Here is a 24,965-nt window from a genome sequence, read left to right as displayed (position 1 = left end):
TTCATACTCCCTTTAACAGAAATGCTTAATACTCATCAATAATAACAAAATCCGATGACATTAACATTCTTACCATCATTCACAAGTTTCAAAACCTTGTTGTTTAATGAATGTTTTGCCACACAGTAATATGGATCACGATTGTTCCAGCTTTCACCCGTCACTTGGATTTGTGAGCTGGCTGCATAGCTACCACTGGATTGCAGGATTGATTTGTACGTCTTCATGCCATTGGTAAAGCTGTTATTGGACTTATCGTTCCAGCTGAAGTTAAGTGTTTCTGGAAGGAAATCTTTGGCCAAGCAACCAATGGTGATGGTAGGCTCCTGAGACATGCCGCAAGAAATGAGTGGAAAGAGAGATGGTGCCTGCTCTGTAGCTGAGAACACAAGCAAAAGTGGAAGGAATGAATTTTTGGTTAGGAGGTGAAGGTTGCCAAAAGCTAAGAGGAGAAGGTTTGAAAAGAGCTTCAGTTCATGTTAGTTGTAAATTAGGAGTTGTAGCCACAAGTTAATGATGAGGATAGAACTACAACATCATGGATAGGTTAGGAGTAGTAAGAACACAACCTATAGATAAATGTTACATAGGAAAACACTGCACCAGATGAAGGATTATAACTTCTGAGAAATTCTATAGAACTATGTTAATTCAATTGCTGAAATGTGGATGATTTTACAGAATAGGTTATAGCAGTCAGACGATGCTATATCACTGTACAGACAATACAAGTTAATGTCATGTCTTAGCTGAAGTAATTTTTTACATTTCGTTACGTCGTAGTGAGCCATGTAAAGTTGTGCCTGTATTAACAGGCTTTTTCTTTTATCTGGTGATTACATTATTCCAGAATTTTCATTTAATTAATTAACTATTCGGCCTACAAGGCTTGAAAATGTCCAATTGCATAACTGTGTTCATACCTAATAAATGTGCAAACAAGTGCAATCACCTCACTATTCCTTTTCCACCTGGCTGCCTCACCTCATGGACCAGAGGTCGGGACCCTCAGTTCTCCAGAGAGGTGCAATATCTCCATTGTAATTCACTACCAAAAATCTCCAGAAAGAAGATAATTGGCCCTTAGATTTCTATGGTCTACAGCCTTGTACATTGTAACAGCTTCTAAAACATCACTAACGTACATGTTCTAATGTTACACAGTTTGCTGTCTGTTTTATGCAGAACATTGCACTACAGATTAGCTATTTATATGTCCATATTCTTATTCTTACAATGTGACAAAATGGCTGCTCAGAGTATGTGCACATACATGAGAACATTACTGACTATATCCTATAATACCTGCTTTAATAAGTGTCTGCTACTGTACATAGTCATAAATCTACATTCTGATCAATTACATAGGCTAAGATTCTGGTGCTGCCAGATGGTGATTATTACATTAATTCCTAGAGTTTGTAACCAGCTGTAATGTATTACTACTAATGCCTAACGAGCTGTGTAGTGTTCACGATTCAATGATGGTATATTTACTCCATCAGCCTGCATTATGGATCCCTGCACTGCTCCTGTGATATTGCTCCTATAATCCCTACTATCCCTAGAGACTGCATTCATTCCATTCATCCTGTATTCTGTCCGCTCATCCATACTATTCTGGTCACCCTATTTGTTCTGCAGAGCTATATTGGGCCTATACATTCTTCTGCCATGCTGCTTACCTGCTCTGCTTCCAGGCATACTATCCTATACCTGCTGTTTCTTCTAAGCTGCCCTGTAAATATTGTGCTTTCTGCTGTCCTGTATGATGCATTGTTTGCTTTCTGCTTGTATATGGTCCCTGTGATGTGCAGTACCTGCTGCGATGCTTATTTCTAAGCTATTTTTTACATCTGCACCTGTGACGGTTTATTCTAAGCCATGCTTTGCAAACTATGTTTCTGCTATATTGTACCTTTCTTCTATACTGAACCCATACACTATGGCTTCTGCTATACTGTACCTGCTCTACTTTCTTGTATACTGTCCTGTAAACACTGTGATTTCTGTGATGTTCTGTGTAACTTGTAGTTTCTGCTATTTTGGCTATTCTGTGCCTGCAGTGAATTTCTCTAAGCTGTACTGTATGTGCTTTGTCTTTTGTTGAGCTAGATTGTACCAGCTATGCATTCTACTGAGCGGTACTATACTGCATAATCTTACTGATCGGTACTGTACCAGGAATGCTTTTTACTAAACATGCTATGCTTTCTGCCGAGCTTTAGAATAGTTGTTTTGATTTTGCTAAACTATAATGTACCTGCTAAACATCTCCTGAGCTGTACTGTACCTGCTATGCTATGTACCATACTGTACTTGCCGTACTGGCTATGCTTTCTATAAAGCTGTACTGTACCTGCTGTGCTATATACCATACTGTACTTGCCATACTGGCTATGCTTTCTATCAAGCTGTACTGTGCCTGCTGTGCTATATACTATACTGTACTTGCCGTACTGGCTATGCTTTCTATAAAGCTGTACTGTACCTGCTGTGCTATATACCATACTGTACTTGCCATACTGGCTATGCTTTCTATCAAGCTGTACTGTGCCTGCTGTGCTATATACTATACTGTACTTGCCGTACTGGCTATGCTTACTATAAATCTGTACTATACCTGCTGTGCTATATACTATACTGTACTTGCTGTACTGGCTATGCTTTCTATCAAGCTGTACTGCATCTGCTGTGCTATATTCCATACTGTACTTGCTGTACTGGCTATGCTTTCTATAAAGCTGTACTGTACCTGCTGTGCTATATACCATACTGTATTTGCTGTACTGGCTATGCTTTCTATAAAGCTGTACTGTACCTGCTGTGCTATATACCATACTGTACTTGCCGTACTGGCTATGCTTTATATAAAGTTGTACTGTATCTGCTGTGCTATATACCATACTGTACTTGCCGTACTGGTTATGCTTTCTATCAAGCTGTACTGCATCTGCTGTGCTATATACCATACTGGACTTGCTGTACTGGCTATGCTTTCTATCAAGCTGTACTGCATTTGCTGTGCTATATACCATACTGGACTTGCTGTACTGGCTATGCTTTCTATAAAGCTGTACTGTGTACCTGCTGTGCTATATACCATACTGTACTTGCCGTACTGGCTATGCTTTCTATCAAGCTGTACTGTACCTGCTGTGCTATATACCATACTGTACTTGCCGTACTGGCTATGCTTTCTATCAAGCTGTACTGTACCTGCTGTGCTATATACCATACTGTACTTGCTGTACTGGCTATGCCTTCTATCAAGCTGTACTGCATCTGCTGTGCTATATACCATACTGTACTTGCTGTACTGGCTATGCTTTCTATAAAGCTGTACTTTACCTGCTGTGCTATATACCATACTGTACTTGCTGTACTGGCTATGCCTTCTATCAAGCAATACTGTACCTGCTGTGCTATATACCATACTGTACTTGCTGTACTGGCTATGCTTTCTATCAAGCTGTACTGTACCTGCTGTGCTATATACCATACTGTACTTGCCATACTGGCTATGCTTTCTATCAAGCTATACTGCATCTGTTGTGCTATACACCACACTGTACTTGCTGTACTGGCTATGCTTTCTATTAAGCTGCACTGTATCTGCGGTGCTATATACCATACTGTACTTGCCATACTGGCTATGCTTTCTATCAAGCTATACTGCATCTGTTGTGCTATACACCACACTGTACTTGCTGTACTGGCTATGCTTTCTATCAAGCTGCACTGTATCTGCGGTGCTATATACCATACTGTACTTGCTGTACTGGCTATGCTTTCTATCAAGCTGTACTGTATCTGCTGTGCTATATACCATACTGTACATGCTGTACTGGCTATGCTTTCAATCAAGCTGTACTGTATCTGTGGTGCTATATACCATACTGTACTTGCCATACTGGCTATGCTTTCTATCAAGCTGTACTATATCTGCGGTGCTATATACCATACTGTACTTGCCGTACTTGCTATGCTTTCTATCAAACTGTACTGCATCTGTTGTGCTATATACCATACTGTAGTTGCCGTACTTGCTATGCTATCTATCATGCTGTACTGCACTTGCTGTGATATATACCATACTGTACTGAACTGTACTGGCTATGCTATCAAGCTATTTTGCACATGCTCTGCTGTATACTTACTATACTGGCTTTGCATTTTATAAAGCTGTACTGTACCTACTATATTTTCCTTTGAGCTGTATTGTACCTGCTATGTAGTTTGCTGAGCTGTACTGTACCGGCTATGGTATTCTCCATATTGTACTATATTGTACCTGCTATACTGAACTGACTATGCTTTTTGCTGAGCTGTATTATTATTATGCTTTCTATTGACCTGTACTGTCCTGACTATGCAAACTGAACTGTACCTGCTATCATTTTTGTATTTTTGTTGAGGGTTACTGTACCTGCTATACTGAACTACCTATGCTTTTTCCTGAGCTGTGCTGTACTGGACACACTTTCTACTGTGCTATATTGTTTTGGCTATGCTTTCTATCAATCTACACTGTGCCTGCTATGGTTTTTTCTGAACCTTACTGCACCTAGTGATCTTGCTATGCTTTCTTCTAAGCTTTACTATAGTGACTGTGCTTTCTGCTTAGCTGTATTGTACCGGCTATGCTTTCTATCAAGCTGTACTGTACTTGCTATGCTGTCTGCTATTCGGTACCTTCTATACTGAACCAGCTATGCTTTTTGCTGAGATTAACTGGACCAGCTATGCTTTCTACTAAGCTGTACTATACTGGCTATGTTTTCTATCAAGCTGTACTGTACCTGCTGTGTTTTCTAGTGAGCTGAGCTTTACCTGATATACTGAACTAGCTATCCTTTCTGCTGAGCTATGTGCTACTAGCTATGCTTTCTATCAAGCGGTACTGCACTTGCAATGTTTTATACTAAGCTGTATTGTAACTGCTATGCTGTATTGTAACTACTAGGCTGCTTGCTATTTTGTATTGTACATGCTATGCTTTATGCTAAGCTGTATTGTAAGTGCTATGCTGTTTGCTGAGGTGTACTGTTCTGTTGAACTGGCTAAGCTTTCTGCTGGACTGTTCTGCACTATACTTTCTGCCAAGCTGTAGTATACCTGCTATGCTTTCAGATGAGCTATACTATGCCTGCTATGGAATTTGCGGAGCTTTACAATACCTACTATACTGAACCACCTATGCTTTCTGTAGAGCTGTAGTGTACTGGTTGTGCTTTGTGCTGAGCTGTACAGTAATGGCTATGCTTTCTATCAATCTGTGCTGTACCTGCTATACTTTATGCTGCTATGAGTTATACCTGGTATGCTATTAACTACACTGTAGCTGCTATGCTTTCTGCAAAGCAGTACTGTTCCCGCTATGCAGTACTATACTCCTATCCCTACTGCCCAGCTTTACTGTAACTGCTACTTATCATACAGCATTTCTTATGCTTTCTGCCAAGCTGTATTTTAGCTGCTATGCATTTGCTGAACTGTATTGTACTGGCTATAGCTTCTGCTGATCTGTATGTACCTGCTATTCCTTCTGGTAAGCTACGCTTTCAGCCTAGATGCAATACTAGCAATACTACTGCTAAGTTAGTATGGAAAATATGTATATACTGTCTAATAAGCTAACAGAGTAATCATAATAATACTGCATATACATTACATACATACAGTATAAGAAGTATTTATGCTAAACTATATGCTAATCTGCAAACATTCAACAGCCAGATTCTTACAGAGCACATACTAATCTATGTATATATACACAATTAATAATACTACAGTAATGCTAATACACATATACAAAATAAACGCTAACTTTCATAACTGAAAACATTGAAATATACTGCAGTATACAGTATGAAATAAGACATAGAATAAATGGTATCAAAAGAAATAAAACAATCATAAGATGTTGACAAAATTCTTTACCATAATAACACATGTTCCTTGCAAATTGTGTGGAAAAAAAAGTATATATATATATATATATATATATATATATATATATATATACCCACGTGCCGAATATACAAACATGAATATCAATAAAATAAATAAAAATATGGGGATGTGGGAAATTCGAATATGGACATACAGTAAAAAAATGTTAAACATTTAGCAAGTAAACAATCAAGCACCATGTATAATATAAACATTATTATAACTATTATTATGAAATACTATATATTTAGATATATATATATATATATATATATATATATATACACTGTATATATATATATATATATATATATATATATATATATATACATACATTAAATTAACCTGGACTATGATACTATATATATATATAGTATAATACAATAGCATTTAATAAAGTAAAGAAATATTTACATGATAAAATATATACACTCAAGTCTATAAATTTTAATGCTAACATTTATAAGATTAGCTTAATGCAGTTAAATTTCTATGTATATATATATCAAATATATTAGATTAACTTTAAATATGGTACCATGTAAAATGTATATATTTGTGTGTACATATTTTTATACTGTAAATATTCCTTTACTTTATTAAATGCTATGTATTTAAATATATATGTACTGTATATAGATAGGTATATATATATATATATATATATATATATATATATATATATACAGATGTATATATATATATATATATATATATAGTAACAAATAACATTTAATAAAGTACAGGAATATTTACATGATAAAAATATACATATTTATTTATATAAACACTAACATATCTAAGGTTAATTTAATACATCTTAATTTATAAACATTTTTCTTTAGCTTTTTTTATTACGCTATTGAATACTAAATCATAAAATTGCTAATTACTGTTTTAATGTTCTATTACTTTTTAAAAAAGATTGACAGGCATTTAGGGAAATTAATCAGCTGAAAATAAAATCTAGTGTGGCATTGTTTTTCTCGATCCCCGCCAGCTGTGAGCAGGGAGTCACTGGAGTGTGACTTTCATACCCAATAATAGATCCTGAAACTAGATGAAAGCACATCTGGAGGCTTCGGTTACCACCCAGATCACCTGCTAGTTTCCCTTCCCCATTTTATGGAACAGAAATTTAAGATCATTTTATCTCAATATTAAAAATTAAAGTTTGGATAAAATGTATTTTTCAATACTGTATTATGTATTATTAAATGTAGCATGTTATTCCAGATCAGTAAATTAGTCTATATGCTCTTAAATTCCAAGTTTTATAAAAAAAAGTTGTAATAGTGTGTAAATGATATCAAACATATTAAATAGGATAATTGTATTAATTTGAAATGATCATGTAAAGCCATGAACACTAACCTAGTATCATAGAAAAAAAATTGTTATATTTAAAGTCCTGGCAAAAAATAAACATATTAAATATTTATTTTTTTACATTTATTTTTACAAATTAAACTGAATTAAGCTTTTCCCTTGTTTATATAATGGTCTTAAGTTATATATCTTACATTTTCAGTGACTAAATCTTAAAACCATGATCCATAAAATAATACATAGTTTTAAGTGAAAAGTTAATTTTTTTTACAGTATAAATAATTCTAACATGGACTTATTTACGTGACTATAGAAAAACTACAATTAATAAAAATAATCCATAAAAATAAGTTATCTTACCTGATGTTCACCGTGACCATGATGTCTTGTCAATTGTAGCCATAGCATAGTAGCACATTAAAACTCTAAACTCATTTATACACAATTCTATCTACTATGCACAAGTTTACATTACTTAATTTCCACAGACATTGAAAAGTACAGACTAGACCTAAAGATTTTCAGAGCAGTTTCAATGCAACATATTAAAATAAAATTTAGTACGTTGCTTAAAAGACGAATTCCATAAGTTAAAATTAATACGAATCAAATTCTAAAATCACAGTAAGAAAACCAACACAGAATTCTACCAAAACTATCAATATTTCGCTTTATAACTTTTAGCATTACATTTAAAAACAAAAAAAACTTTATGAGATAAGAAATCAGAAATTTTACCTGATGTGACTGTGACCATTTGTCCTTGTCCCCAGATATCGAAAGCCCAGCTCACAGTGTTACTATTAATTGTGCCATTGTTACATTATTTCCCCCAGACGCTCAAAACAGTCTAATATGATATCATAAAATATATCTAAAAAAACTAATTTCAAACAGTAACAGGCTAAAAAGCAATAGATTTGTGAACCTAGGCATAATAAATCATTGAAACTGAATTTATTTTTTCTTAAAATAAATGAGAATAAGTCATCACATTTTCAACAAAAAAATGATAAGAGGATAAAGGCGTTCTTACCTGATGTTACGGTGACCAGGGTCCCGGGACCCCATATATCGAAGTAGTCACAGTGAGACAAACAACTCTCACTAGATGGCAAATACTGCTTGACTTACCCTTTAGTGACTACTCAGTGACTTTACTATATTACTGCATATGCCCAGGGCCGGATTTAAGAGGTGGGTGGCCCGGGGCCCATTTGGGAGGGAGGCCAATTTTTCAAGGTGCTGCAATATATAATGCAAAAACACAAAATGAAACAAACGCAAGTTTATTTACCAAAATCATTTATGCAGAGTAATTCAAGTAAAATCATTCATTTTTTTACAATTCGGGCACTTTCCTTGATTTTCGTGCTGCAAAATCACTAATGATGTCACTAAAGTCCAATTCACGCAGTATATCTGACCTGGTCAACCCTTGAAGTCCTGAAAGGGCATTAAAGATTAAAATATGTACACATGTACATCGTATATTGTAGAAATTTGGGCTGTCTATATCAAAGACTGCTGCTGGGCTCTATATGTCAGAGGCTTCTGCTGGGCTGTATATGTATAAGGGGCTTCTGCTAAGCTGTATATACAGTGGGGCAAAAAAGTATTTAGTCAGTCAGCAATAGTGCAAGTTCCACCACTTAAAAAGATGAGAGGCGTCTGTAATTTACATCATAGGTAGACCTCAACTATGGGAGACAAACTGAGAAAAAAAAATCCAGAAAATCACATTGTCTGTTTTTTTAACATTTTATTTGCATATTATGGTGGAAAATAAGTATTTGGTCAGAAACAAAATTTCATCTCAATACTTTGTAATATATCCTTTGTTGGCAATGACAGAGGTCAAACGTTTTCTGTAAGTCTTCACAAGGTTGCCACACACTGTTGTTGGTATGTTGGCCCATTCCTCCATGCAGATCTCCTCTAGAGCAGTGATGTTTTTGGCTTTTCGCTTGGCAACACGGACTTTCAACTCCCTCCAAAGGTTTTCTATAGGGTTGAGATCTGGAGACTGGCTAGGCCACTCCAGGACCTTGAAATGCTTATTACGAAGCCACTCCTGCGTTGCCCTGGCGGTGTGCTTTGGATCATTGTCATGTTGAAAGACCCAGCCACGTTTCATCTTCAATGCCCTTGCTGATGGAAGGAGGTTTGCACTCAAAATCTCACGATACATGGCCCCATTCATTCTTCCATGTACCCGGATCAGTCGTCCTGGCCCCTTTGCAGAGAAACAGCCCCAAAGCATGATGTTTCCACCACCATGCTTTACAGTAGGTATGGTGTTTGATGGATACAACTCAGTATTCTTTTTCCTCCAAACACGACAAGTTGTGTTTCTACCAAACAGTTCCAGTTTGGTTTCATCAGACCATAGGACATTCTCCCAAAACTCCTCTGGATCATCCAAATGCTCTCTAGCAAACTTCAGACGGGCCCGGACATGTACTGGCTTAAGCAGTGGGACACGTCTGGCACTGCAGGATCTGAGTCCATGGTGGCGTAGTGTGTTACTTATGGTAGGCCTTGTTACATTGGTCCCAGCTCTCTGCAGTTCATTCACTAGGTCCCCCCGCGTGGTTCTGGGATTTTTGCTCACTGTTCTTGTGATCATTCTGACCCCACGGGGTGGGATTTTGCGTGGAGCCCCAGATCGAGGGAGATTATCAGTGGTCTTGTATGTCTTCCATTTTCTAATTATTGCTCCCACTGTTGATTTCTTCACTCTAAGCTGGTTGGCTATTGCAGATTCAGTCTTCCCAGCCTGGTGCAGGGCTACAATTTTGTTTCTGGTGTCCTTTGACAGCTCTTTGGTCTTCACCATAGTGGAGTTTGGAGTCAGACTGTTTGAGGGTGTGCACAGGTGTCTTTTTATACTGATAACAAGTTTAAACAGGTGCCATTACTACAGGTAATGAGTGGAGGAAAGAGGAGACTCTTAAAGAAGAAGTTACAGGTCTGTGAGAGCCAGAAATCTTGATTGTTTGTTTCTGACCAAATACTTATTTTCCACCATAAAATGCAAAAAAAATGATAAAAAAACAGACAATGTGATTTTCTGGATTTTTTTTTCTCAGTTTGTCTCCCATAGTTGAGGTCTACCTATGATGTAAATTACAGATGCCTCTCATCTTTTTAAGTGGTGGAACTTGCACTATTGCTGACTGACTAAATACTTTTTTGCCCCACTGTATATATGAGAGGCTTCTGCTGGGCTATATATATATATATATATATATATATATATATATATATATATATATATATATATATATATATATGAGAGGCTTCTGCTGGGCTGTATATACCGGTATATGAGGGGCTTCTGCTGGGCTGTATATATATGAGGGGCTTCTGCTGAGCTGTATATATACATGAGGGGCTTCTGCTGGGCTGTATACATATGAGGGGCTTCTGCTGAGCTGTATATATATATATGAGGGGCTTTTCCTGGGCTTATATATATGAGGGGCTTCTACTGGGTTGTATATATATATATATATATATATGAGGGGCTTCTGCTGGGCTGTATCTATAATATAACGCTGGGAGCGTCACTCTGTCCGAAGCCTTTATAGACTGCGCAGGCACAAGTGCCGGCGCAGTCTGGCCCCCAGAGAGTGACGCTCCCAGGAGATCGCGGTATGCGTAAGCACTGAACGCATACCGCGATCTCCACCGGAGAGTCAGGGACCGCCAGGAGGATAAGTATATTCACCTTTCCCCGTTCCAGCGCTGCGTGCGGCTCCGTCTCCCAGCTCCTCTGCTGTGACAGTTCAGAGGGCGCGATGACGCGCTTAATGCGCGCCGGCGCTGCCCTCTGACTTACCAGTCACAGGCAGAGGAGCCGGAGTGTGTCTTCAAGAAAATGGCGCCGGAAAGCGCGGACTGCGCAGGCGCCGATTCCTGCTGCCGGAATCGGCGACTGCGCAGTCCGTGCTTTCCGGCGCCATTTTCTTGAAGACACACTCCGGCTCCACTGCAGGTGTGTCTTCAAGAAAATGGCGCCGGAAAGCACGGACTGCGCAGGCGCCGATTCCTGCTGCCAGAATCGGCGCCTGCGCAGTCCGCGCTTTCCGGCGCCATTTTCTTGAAGACACACCTGCAGTGGAGCCGGACGATAGGTGAGTATGGTATTTTTTTTTTTATATGGCAGCAGCACATGACAGAACGGGCGCAGGATGGGAGCAGCACATGACAGAACGGGGGAGCAGGATGGGAGCAGCACATGACAGAACGGGCACAGGATGGCAGCAGCACATGACAGAACGGGCGCAGGATGGGAGCAGCACATGACAGAACGGGCGCAGGATGTCAGCAGCACATGACAGAACGGGCGCAGGATGGGAGCAGCACATGACAGAACAGGGGAGCAGGATGGGAGCAGCACATGACAGAACAGGGGAGCAGGATGGGAGCAGCACATGACAGAACAGGGGAGCAGGATGGGAGCAGCACATGACAGAACGGGCGCAGGATGGCAGCAGCACATGACAGAACGGGTGCAGGATGGGAGCATCACATGACAGAACGGGCGCAGGATGGGAGCATCACATGACAGAACGGGCGCAGGATGGCAGCAGCACATGACAGAACGGGCGCAGGATGGGAGCAGCACATGACAGAACAGGGGAGCAGGATGGGAGCAGCACATAACAGAATGGGGGCTGCACATGACAGAACGGGGGCGCAGGATGGGAGCAGCACATGACAGAACGGGGGCGCAGGATGGGTGCAGCACATGACAGGATGGGAGCAGCAAATGAGAGAATGGAGGCGCATGATGGGAGCAGCACATGACAGAACGGGCGCAGGATGGGAGCAGCACATGACAGAACGGGCGCAGCATGGCAGCAGCACATGACAGAACGGGCGCAGGATGGGAGCAGCACATGACAGAACAGGGGAGCAGGATGGGAGCAGCACATGACAGAACGGGGGCGCAGGATGGGAGCAGCACATGACAGAACGGGAGCGCAGGATAGGAGCAGCACATGACAGAACGGGGGCGTAGGATGGGAGCAGCACATGACAGGATGGGAGCAGCAAATGACAGAATGGAGGCGCAGGATGGGAGCAGCACATGACAGAACGGGGGCGCAGGATGGGAGCAGCACATGACAGAACGGGGGCGCAGGATGGGAGCAGCACATGACAGGATGGGGATGCAGGATGGAGCAGCACATGACAGAATGGGGGCGCAGGATGGAGCAGCACATGACAGGATGGGGACGCAGGATGGAGCAGCACATGACAGGAAGGGGACGCAGGATGGAGCAGCACATACCAGGATGGAGACCATATACCAATATAAATGCTCGCCACCCGGGCGTAGAACGGGTTCAATAGCTAGTATATATATATATATATATATATATATGAGGGGCTGCTGCCGGGCTGTATATGTCAAAGGCTGTCTACCTGTATATATCAAAGGCTGTTGCTGTGCTCTTATATGTATGAGAGGCTTCTGCTCGGCTGTATATGTATGAGAGGCTTCTGCTGGGCTGTAGGGGAGCAGGATGGGAGCAGCACATGACAGAACGGGCGCAGGATAGCAGCAGCACATGACAGAACGGGCGCAGGATGGGAGCAGCACATGACAGAACGGGCGCAGGATGGCAGCAGCACATGACAGAACGGGCGCAGGATGGGAGCAGCACATGACAGAACAGGGGAGCAGGATGGGAGCAGCACATAACAGAATGGGGGCGCAGGATGGGAGCAGCACATGACAGAACGGGGGTGCAGGATGGGAGCAGCACATGACAGAACGGGGGCGCAGGATGGGTGCAGCACATGACAGGATGGGAGCAGCAAATGAGAGAATGGAGGCACATGATGGGAGCAGCACTTAACAGAACGGGCGCAGGATAGCAGCAGCACATGACAGAACGGGCGCAGGATGGGAGCAGCACATGACAGAACGGGCGCAGGATGGCAGCAGCACATGACAGAACGGGCGCAGGATGGGAGCAGCACATGACAGAACAGGGGAGCAGGATGGGAGCAGCACATAACAGAATGGGGGCGCAGGATGGGAGCAGCACATGACAGAACGGGGGTGCAGGATGGGAGCAGCACATGACAGAACGGGGGCGCAGGATGGGTGCAGCACATGACAGGATGGGAGCAGCAAATGAGAGAATGGAGGCGCAGGATGGCAGCAGCACATGACAGAACGGGCGCAGGATGGCAGCAGCACATGACAGAACGGGCGCAGGATGGGAGCAGCACATGACAGAACGGGCGCAGGATGGGAGCAGCACATGACAGAACGGGCGCAGGATGGCAGCAGCACATGACAGAATGGGCGCAGGATGGCAGCAGCACATGACAGAACAGGGGAGCAGGATAGGAGCAGCACATGACAGAACGGGGGCGCAGGATGGGAGCAGCACATGACAGAACGGGGGTGCAGGATGGGAGAAGCACATGACAGGATGGGAGCAGCAAATGACAGAATGGAGGCGCAGGATGGGAGCAGCACATGACAGGATGGGGATGCAGGATGGAGCAGCACATGACAGAATGGGGGCGCAGGATGGAGCAGCACATGACAGGATGGGGACGCAGGATGGAGCAGCACATGACAGGATGGGGACGCAGGATGGAGCAGCACATACCAGGATGGAGACCATATACCAATATAAATGCTCGCCACCCGGGCGTACAACGGGTTCAATAGCTAGTATATATATATGAGGGGCTGCTGCCGGGCTGTATATGTCAAAGGCTGTTTACCTGTATATATCAAAGGCTGTTGCTGTGATCTTATATGTATGAGAGGCTTCTGCTCGGCTGTATATGTATGAGAGGCTTCTGCTGGGCTGTATATATATATATATATATATATGAGGGGCTTCTGCTGGGCAGCATATGTATGAGAGGCTTCTGCTGGGCTGTATATATATGAGGGGCTTTCTGCTGGGCTGTATATGTATGAGAGGCGTCTGCTGGGCTGTATATATATGAGGGGCTTCTGCTGGGCTCTATATGTCAGTGGCTTCTGCTGGGCTCTATATGTATGAGAGGCTTCTGCTGGGCTGTATATGTATGAGAGGCTTCTGCTGGGTTGAATATATATATGAGGGCTTCTGCTGGGCTCTATATATCAGAGGCTTCTGCTGGGCTGTATATGTATGAGAGGCTTCTGCTGGGCTATGTATGTATGAGAGGCTTCTGCTGGGCTGTATATATATATGAGGGGCTTCTGCTGAGATAGATATATATATATATATATATATATATATATATATATATAGCTTCTGCTGGGCTGTATATGTATGAGAGGCTTCTGCTGGGTTGAATATATATATGAGGGCTTCTGCTGGGCTCTATATATCAGAGGCTTCTGCTGGGCTGTATATGTATGAGAGGCTTCTGCTGGGCTATGTATGTATGAGAGGCTTCTGCTGGGCTGTATATATATATGAGGGGCTTCTGGTGAGATATATATATATATATATATAGCTTCTGCTGGGCTGTATATATATATATATATATATATATATATATATATATATATATATATATGAGGGTCTGCTTCCGGGCTATATATATCAGAGGCTGTTTACCTGTATATATCAGAGTTTGTTGCTGTGCTGGCTGTATATGTATAATAGGCTTCTGCTGGGCTGTATATATATGAGGGGCTTCTTCTGAGCTGTATATATATATATGAGGGGCTGCTGCTGGGCTGTATATATTAGAAGCTGCTGTTGGGCTGTATATATATGAGGGGCTGCTGCCGGGCTGTATATATCAGAGGCTGTTGCGGTGCTGGCTGTATATAGAACAGAGGCAGAGGGGCTGTATAAAGTGTATACACAGCACTATATTGTAAACAGGTCCACACTATATACATACAGTATACACAGACACACTGTAATGCAGGATATAGTGTGGACCTGTATATAGTCCGGTCAGGGACAGGAGTAACACTTCTGGTAAACAAAATGCCATCCATTGTAATTAATTGAATGGGAGGATGTGGCCATGCCAGATTTCTCTCTACTCCTCCCCAACTCAGCCCATTTATGCAGCTTATTCAAACTGGCGTGAAAATGTGAAAATCACAATATTCTTATGCAACTCCATGCTGTGCAAAAATTTAGCGCCTTTCAAAGCTTTTACACCACTGGAGAAAAAGCTTTGATGAACCGGCCCACTGCTAGTTTAACCCCCTTTCATATGTAATGACCTTCTGAAAAAACAACAATACAAAAACAATATAATAAAAACGCGAAATTTTATTAATAATATTAAAATACACATATAGCATATAAAAGGGGACAACCCAACAACAGAATATGAAAAACTCCAGTGCAGTAATTGGAGTGGGTACATGGATACAATCATGGACTGATATATTTATTAAAAAAAAAACATTTCCAAATAAATTTGGAAAAAAAAGAAAAAAAAAAAAAACAACAAAGCACTACATTCCTCATCAATAAAAACAAACAAAAAACATTTACATATAGCCAGTATATACTTGCAAACATGCATTCAAAGATCAAAAAGGCATAAGTGATAGGGTAAAAGAAATATCTTATAACATTATAAAGTCCATACCCAATAATTTCCTGTTTCCTCCAATGCCTGGTAATGGCTTTTTCAAGGAGTGAAAGGAGGTAGAAAGGGGGAATGATTTATATGCCGTACAAACCAATCAGTAACACAGTTCCCAGAAAAATCATGTGGCATAGTCAATAAAATTATTCAATAAATAGCATCCAAAATATACAAACAAAGAGAAGACAAGACAAACCCTCATAATAAAAGACTAATGAAATGAAAAATGTGATGTTTCGGGCTAAAAATAGCATGCGCTCCACCATGGAGTGCACGCCACATTCACCACGAGACCAGAAGTAACCAGATGAAGGGAAGCATGGTTAAATTGCTGATATCAAATAATATCATGGCCAGGATCGCGCACCAAAAGTACAAAACACACATACCACCAACAAAAAGAAATAAATAATCATGTTATTACACACCACAAAAATAAATGACAGTCGCGGACCGGAAGTATCAATTGCGCTCCACGGTGGAACGCACACAACCGCAGAGCTGGAAGTGAAAAACAGATAATGCGTGCTAATAGAGGGAATAGCCACTGGAGGTGTCGAATGCGCTCACAATGGAGCACAAACAGCACCAAATCTGTAAAAAAAATATAAAAGCGCACAGAAACTAAGTATGAGAAAGAAAAATACATTAAAGGAGCTATTAAAAGGTAAGCATAATAAGTGACTACATAATCACAAATATTGCAATATCCATACTATAAGACAATAAATATAATCGTGAATATAAAGTCATAATAACACTCTTATAAAAAGCATTAACTATATAATAAAGATCATCCAAGTGGATGTGAAACATATGATACATGAAGTGACATATTGCATAATAATAATATAATAAATATACCACATATATAAAAGGAATAATTTTGTGAAATAGGTGCTGTGAACACACGTGCGAGCGAATGAGAAAGGTGAAAAAATAAATAACAATTATACAATGTATAGACTAGGTCCCGTGGAAAGAGGAAGAAGCAGAGGAGGATGCCTTTAGGGTTAACAACATCTCTAAGTTCAAGTCTGCAGTCACACAGGCGGTTGCCATGGGAGGAACAAATGGAGAAGGACCAGGAAAAGGAGGAGAAGGAAGAGGATATGGACGCGCAAGTTAGGAGGTGGAGAGGATAATGATTCCTTCTCTGTTGTCCGTGGTTGCCAAGAGGGGATGAAGAAAGCAAGCTTGAGTGTTATCACGCCACCAACACACTATGGACTTGGACCTCATGAAAGAGACCGACCCATGAGTGTCTTCTTACAGCATTATCTGCAACATGATTTTTGCCAGTATTGATAGAATTCTAAACAGTGCTGACTACTGGGTTACCAGTCTGTTTGCTCCAGGATGCAAAAGTACATTTTGCCAGTTGCTTCCCCATTGGAAAGGCACGCGCCCATTCTGCAGTATCAAAACATGCCTGAAGACAATATTGACAGTGGTTTTCCCCAAGACAGCAGTGAGGCACACAATGTGCATCACAGTGATAGGCTTCCAACCCCAGGAATGTTTAGTCATCAATGCAACAACATTAGCAGCCTTCCAGCGCTGGAGTTCTGTGTTCCAACCCCACCAAGGACAGCATCTGCAAAGAGTTTGTATGTTCTCCCTGTGTTTCAGAGGGTTTCCACCCAGTACTTATTTTTCTTCCCACACGCCAAAGACATACTGTTAGGAAATTTAGATGGTGAGTCCCAATGGGGACGGTGCCAGCAATACCTGTAAATGTCTGTAAAGCGCTGTAGAATTATTAGTGCTATATAAGTGATATAAAAAATAAATAAATAGAAATTGATGCTCAGCCCCACTCAGATGGCAAAAATAACAGTTTTGTAGACTACTATAGTAAGAAAAATGTAAGGATAACACGGGTAGTTGACTCAAAGGGATAGGAGGACTGCCGGTCTCGGAGGCCTACTGCTACAAGCAACACACTTGAAGGAGACCCAATGAGTGGCAGACAAAAATTTGTGGCAGACACCACCAAAGTAGCATCAATTTCACCACAGTAGAAATAGTATAATAGGGACTGACATTGCACCCAACCCAGCCGATGGACACCCAACGACGAATGTTCACATTTCCAAAAATTAGTGACTCAGGACCCCAGCGTTGCAAGGCTGTAGTGCTAACAACTGAGCCACCGTCGTTCCCCACGTTGTTGGTTCACTACTGCTTTCACAAACATTACCATCTACCCCACATATGAGGGTTTTGATGGCCTCCTGCAATTTCTGCAGCAGTGAAGCATAGTATGCCCCCGTTATCATGGTACCCTTTACTAGTAGATCCAACAATACTACTCCATGATGGTCCCAAAATAATATAAGTATTACCTTGCCTGCCGTGGGTTGAGCACGTGCCTTCTTTGGAAGCGGTGAGTAATGATGCTTCCATTGCATCGACTGGACTTTAGTCTCAGGATCATAGTGATGGACCTAGCTTTCATCCTGTGGATCAGTCTGTTGCAAAAGTCCTGGTTTACATGGCACATAGTCAATCAAGCCTGAGAGCATTCGACTCGTTCCTGCTTCTGGAAAAGTGTGAGCAGCCGGGGAACCCCGCAAGGGGATGCATGTGAAGATGGTCTTGGATGATTTTTTCCATGGACCCCACACTAATCTTGACATTTTAGGCTAGGCGTTGAATGGTTACCCGGCAATTTTCCAAAATGGTGACCTCCACTTGCTGTATGGTGTGTTCATCAATAGCAGAGTGAGGTCACCCTGGAAATGGAGCTGTTTGCATCGAAGTCCAACCACATTTGAATTGATGATGCCAGTTCTTGACTACATCATATGGTGGGGAATCATCACCAAAAACCTCTTTCATCTCATTGAACATCTCCTTTGGTGTGCAGCCTTGTAAAATCAAGATCTTTATCAGTTCTAAGATGCAAATTGGCATGTAACCTATAGAGACTTATATCATTACACGTGTGCAGTTTCAGCATCCTGTGATAAATAGAAGTGGGTCAGTAGAAATCTTTATTGAACACCCCTCATACACCTTGAACACCAAGCCTAATCCTCCTTCCACCACGACCTCGCTTTTTCCCAATCATGTTGCTCAGATAGTTTGCTAGGAGCACAGTATTAATAAATAAAAAAATTGATTTTTTTTTTATCATGCACCACCTCTGCACACAGCTGAATTTCAGCAGCACTAAATGAGAAGGTGAAATATGGCATGCTGAATCGTATTAGTCACAGAAGCAAGAATTGTTTTAGTGTGGATGACGCCTGTATGAGAAAGAAAATACGCTCCAATCAATTTCAAACAGATCTCCCCTACTGCATGACGTTAGTAACAGAATAAATTATTTTCTTGGTGTGGATGAGGCCTGAATAATATAGACTAGATACTCCAAACAATTTCAAACAGGGTTCTCCCCTACGCAGAAGAATTTTATTTGGGTGTTGATGAGTCCTGTAAAACACAGACTAGATGTTCCAAACAATGTCAAAGTGAGATCTACCCTACAGCATGTTAATTACAGAAGAAATTTTGGGGGGGGGCTGTGGATGTATAAAAAGTGAGATCTACCCTACTGTATGACAATAGTAACATAAGACATTTTTTTTCTGTGGATGAGGACTGTATGACAAAGATGACAAAGAAGATGTTAGGGTTGGCGGAACGCATCGAATATATATATATGAGACAGTAGGTGCATTCGCAACCCGGGGTCCACCATGCAGGACAGTAACAGGCGGTACTATATGGCGGTATAAGCGAACTCTGTTACTTCACAGATTCACTAAGAAAAGAGAACGCTGTGCCCTGTTAACCTCACAGGAGATCACAGCTACCTAATAGAGCCAACAGTGGTCATGCAGTCAGAATAGCACACAAGCAACTCCTCTCCGGTGGAGCCGGAATTCTAATGGCTATACGCCAGCCCTGAATCCACATACACAAAACTCCTCACCGGAGGTGCCGGTATCCTAGGGACTTATATCAGCCAAACAACTCTTGAACTGTGTGACTGCGATCTCCAAGGCATATTAATTTAAACACTACCTGATTGCATTGAGCCCTGGCTATGCAGTTCGTAGTTGTGGGGATTCTCTCTGCAGTGTTGGAGTGTGTGTCTCATTAAGGGAGAGGTTGAGGGTGCAGGTGAAAGCCCCACAGGAGGTGGAGATAGCAGAAGCAGTGGAGGAAGTTTTAGTTACAGAGGTCTGTGCCACAAACCTTGGGGATTCCAAGACTTGGTGTCTAGTGGTTTAGTCCACCACCTCTTTGTGTGTAGTGGTTTAGTTCTCCATTCCCTGTTGTGTAGTGATCTAATTCTCCCACCCTAGGTGTTTAGTAGCTTAGTTCTCCATCTTCTGGTGTGCAGTGGTTTAGTTTGTCATCCCTTGGTGTCAAGAGATTTAGTTCACCATCCCTTGTTGTGCAGATGTTTAGTTATCCAACCTTAAGTGATTAGTAGTTTAGTTCTCCTACTCCTGTTGTCTATTAGTTTATAGTTAGTGTGTATAGTTAGTTCTCCATCCTCAAGCACCCTGCCAGCCTTGGGGATTCCAAGACTTGTGGAGCAGACCTTCCCCGCCTGCCTCCACAGCAACCTTAGTCACCCATCGTCTAGTCATAGAGATGTAATGCCAGGCTTGCTCGTCCAGGTGTCAGTAGTGAAATGCAACCTAGCAGGCTTAGATTCTTTTAAGGAATGGGTGATGTTGTCTGTGACATGCCGGTGTATATAGCACCAAATTTATCAAATTTATTTAACATATAGTGAATGAGACAATAGCAATATACGGAGAAAGTGCAGGAAATATTTACAGGTGGAGAGTGACAAAATAATATTTCGATGCTACCAGGGTCTTATTCATATAGTTGCTGCAAAAAGAGAAACATAACATAAGATACTAATTCCATACTTAAATAACAATACATGGAGAGAGGTAATCAATGCCCAGGTTATGGGGGTCGCCAAGTGGCTTTTTACGTTACTGTGCATCTGTATATTGGTGCTCTCGCACCTTCATTGTGTACTGCATCTTGCTGGCCCGGTAAGTGGGTTCTAAATAGCATGTGCCGTGAATCGTGGGACCGAAAGTGCGTGGAAGACACACCCTCGGTAGGGACATCACCAGTTGATGACACGGCCAGAGTTCTCGAGGTGTACATTGTGTGAGGCTGATCTGCCTCGCGCTTGCGCACTGGCAATAATGGTATGGTTCATAATAGACAAGTGTTGGAGGTGTTAAGAGGTTGGATAAGGGTGAAACTGTCCAGGGGTGGTATGAAACTGTCAGTAAGAGCCAGATGCTAGAATGGATGTGATGTGTAGGTTTGTTAATAAAGGCCAAAGGCCTGGATTAGTGTTTTTTGTGAGGGTGAAAAATAAGGATCAGGTTACGTCAGAGGGGGGCAGATAAAAATGTATTAATGAGGTGTTGTTTGATGAGTGTGAGTGGGGGGAGAGGCAAGGGGGAAAGGACTATGGGGAGAAGAAGGAGAGGTATGGCCAGGAAAGAGAAAGGACAGAGCTGTTTTCTCCGCTGGCGGCTTATTGTTTGCAGGACAACATGACATAATTTTTTTATGAAGTGCTCTGAAGGGGTTATATAGTGTGACTTTTCATATTTCGGATTCTCATGGACACTGCAATACCAAATACAGGTGCTTCTCACAAAATTAGAATATCATCAAAAAGTTAATATATTTCAGTTCTTCAATACAAAATGTATGTCCAGTAAGTGCACTCAATACTTGGTTGCGGCTCCTTTTGCATCAATTACTGCATCAATGCGGCATGGCATGAAAGCAATCTGCCTGTGGCACTGCTGAGGTGTTATTGAAGCCCATATTGCTTTGATAGCAGCATTCAGCTCATCTGCATTGTTGGGTCTATTGTCTCTCATCTTCCTCTTGACAATGCCCCATAGATTCTCTATGGGGTTAAGGTCAGGCAAGTTTGCAAGTAATGCCTTCTTCCTGGCAGAGAGGCCTTTCAGCCCATCTTGATACAGCACTCGTTTCACTGTAGATATTGACACAATCTTACCAGTTTCTGCCATCATCTTCACAAGGTCTTTTGCATTTGTCCTTATTTTGATATGCACATGTCGGACCAAAGCACGTTCATCTCTGGGACACAGAACCCGTCTCCTTCCTGAGCAGTATGATGGCTGGACTTTCCCATCTTGTTTGTACTTGTGTATAATTGTATAGATGAATGAGGCACCTTCAGGTATCTTGAAATTGTACCTAAGGATGAGCCAGACTTGTGCAAGTCCACAATTCCCTTCCTGACATCTTGTCTGATTTCTTGAGACTTTCCCATGATACTATACAATGAAGCAGTGTGTTTCAGGTGTGCATTAAAATATATCCACATGTGTGTCTTTAATTAATTCAGATGTTGCCCCAAAAAAGAAGCTTCTAAACACATGACAGCATCATATGGGCTGTCCAGAATAGTATAAAGGCATAGTAATCTTAGTGTATGTAAATGTTTGACTTGGCAGTATGTAATAAAAATGCTTTAAAACATTCTCGCTCTCATTATTCTGGCATTTGGCAAATATTAGTAGTTATGGTAATCCTAACTGACCTAAAATGGGAAAGGTTTATTCTGATTTCATGTGAGATACTAAGAAAAACATGCATATGTGTCTTTTTATATAGTGTATGTAAACTAGTTTGAACTGTATATGCCCCAGACCAGTGTCTCCAGTGACGTATATGCCAGAGCCCAATGTCTCCATTAGGGTTGAGCGAAACGGATCGTTCATTTTCATAAGTCGCCGACTTTTGGCAAAGTCGGGTTTCATGAAACCCGACCCGATCCCTGTGTGGGGTCGGCCATGCGGTACGCAACTTTCGCGCCAAAGTCGCATTTCAATGTCGCAAAAAGCGCCATTTCTCAGCCAATGAAGGTGGACGCAGAGTGTGGGCAGCGTGATGACATAGGTCTCAGTCCCCACCATCTTAGAGAAGGGCATTACAGTGATTGGCTTGCTTTCTGCGGCATCACAGGGGCTATAAAGGGGCATTCCCGCCGACCGCCATCTTACTGCTGCTGATCTGAGCATAGGGAGAGGTTGCTGCCGCTTCGTCAGAAGCAGGGATAGCGTTAGGCAGGGTACATTAACCCCCAAACCGCTTGTGCTGTAGCGATTTCCACTGTCCAACACCACCATCGGTGTGCAGGGACAGTGGAAGCTACATATTTTTTTTTTTTTCCCCCTCAGCGCTGTAGCTCATTGGGCTGCCCTAGAAGGCTCCCTGATAGCTGCATTGCTGTGTGTACGCCGCTGTGCAAACCAACTGCTTTTTTCAAAGCACAAATCCTGTTGCTCCTTCCTTTCTGCACAGCTATCTTGTTTGTTTGTCCTCACTTTTGACTTTTTTGTTCAGCAGTCCACTCCTTGTTATTGCTGCCTGCCATACTTTGCTGAGATTACTGCAGGGAGATAGTAATTGTAGGACAGTCCCTTTTTTTTTTTTTTTTCATTATATCTCTTCAAGCCACTTTCTGCCACGGAAAATATACTCTAATACAGTGGCCCAGATTTATTCACTAGTCTCCCTGAAGAAGAAAAAAAAAAAAAAGCGTGCAGATTAAAATTGACAAATCTGCATCAGTGGCAGTCCTGTGTGTGGCATCTGTGTCTCATTTTCTGGCACAGAAAACATACAGTCTAACAGTGAGCCTGATTTCTTGCCAATTCTCACATAAATAAAAAAAATTAGTGGAGATTAAGATTGGCATTTCTGCTTCGGTGCCAGTGCTGTGTGTGGCATCTGTCTCTAATTTTGTGCCACAGAAACCCTAGTGTGTAATACTGGGCCAGATTTTTTTTACATTCTCCCAGGAAAAAAAAAAATAGTGGGAGATTAAGATTGGCATTTCTGCTTCGGTGCCAGTCCTGTGTGTGCTACCTGTCTCTAATTTTGTGCCCCAGAAACCCTAGTGTGTAACACTGGGCCAGATTTCTTTTAAATTCTCCCTGAAAAAAAAACCAAATAGTTGGAGATTAAGATTGGCAATTCTGCCTCAGTGCCAGTGCTGTGTGTGGCATCTGTCTCTAATTTTGTGCCACAGAACATATACTGTATAAGAGTGGGCCACATTTCTTCAATATTCTCCCAGAAAAAATAAAAAGGGGGAGATTTTAATTGTTAGTGTCTGCATCAGCGTCAGTCCTGTTAGTGGCATATCTGTCTGCCACTGAAGCTGTGTACTGTTATACATTGGGCCTGATTTTCCCTGCAGTCTCACCCACCTATAAAGGGATATATAAATCCAACAGAAGTTTGAGTTCACCTTGAAACTGGTTTAACAGTAACAAATACCGTTAGTTTGGTTACGTTTTTCAAACAATGAGGAAGTCTGGTGGAAGAGGTCGTGGCCGTCGGCGGTCATTGCCAGCTGGTAATGATGGTAGTGGTGGTGGAGCATCAGGTGGTCGTGGGAAAAGCAATATAGCACCTAAGTCTCGAGTTGTTGAGCCAGGTTCGTCGTCTGGCTACACAAGTCCTCGAACGCTCCCTTTTCTGGGAGTAGGAAAACCGCTTTTAAAGCTGGAGCAGCAAGAACAAGTTTTGGCTTTCCTTGCTGACTCAGCCTCTAGCTCTTTCGCCTCCTCTTCTGAAACTGGTAAATGTAAAAGCAGCGCGTCGTTAGTGGATGTTCACGGTCAGGGACAAGTCGCTTCCTTGTCTTCTTCACCAAGAACAACAGAGAAGGATGCGTCAGGCGACACAACGGGTTACTCCATGGAGCTCTTTACACATACCGTTCCTGGGTTAGAAAGTGAAACAGTTAACAGGCCATGCCCATTACAAGTTGAATCGGACATGGATTGCACAGATGCACAGCCACAGCCAGATTACTATGCTGTTCCTTTGACTCAGACCAGAACATTGCCCTCGCAGTGTACTGATCCAGAATCAGACCCTGATGAGACTATGGTGCCCCGTCACGAACGCTATACCACCGGCTTACACGGTGACACAGACGAAGTTGCACACGAGATAGAAGAGGAGGTCATAGATGACCCAGTTGTTGACCCCGATTGGCAGCCATTGGGGGAACAAGGTGCAGGCGGCAGTAGCTC

General features: G+C 41.9%; 1 gene segment (V, D, J or C); it reads right to left on the bottom strand.

Annotated features, from left to right (window-relative positions):
- The window catches only part of LOC138672974 (immunoglobulin gamma-1 heavy chain-like), a 606,081-nt gene that overhangs the window by 240,841 nt on the left and 340,275 nt on the right, over positions 1-24,965 (bottom strand). Inside the window, 1 exon segment of the C gene segment in view lies at positions 8,321-8,366. Coding sequence covers positions 8,321-8,366 — 46 coding nt within the window.

Source organism: Ranitomeya imitator, chromosome 1, assembly GCF_032444005.1.
Source record: "Ranitomeya imitator isolate aRanImi1 chromosome 1, aRanImi1.pri, whole genome shotgun sequence".
NCBI classification, from domain to species: domain Eukaryota; kingdom Metazoa; phylum Chordata; class Amphibia; order Anura; family Dendrobatidae; genus Ranitomeya; species Ranitomeya imitator.
This window is presented reverse-complemented; position numbering and strand designations above follow the sequence as displayed.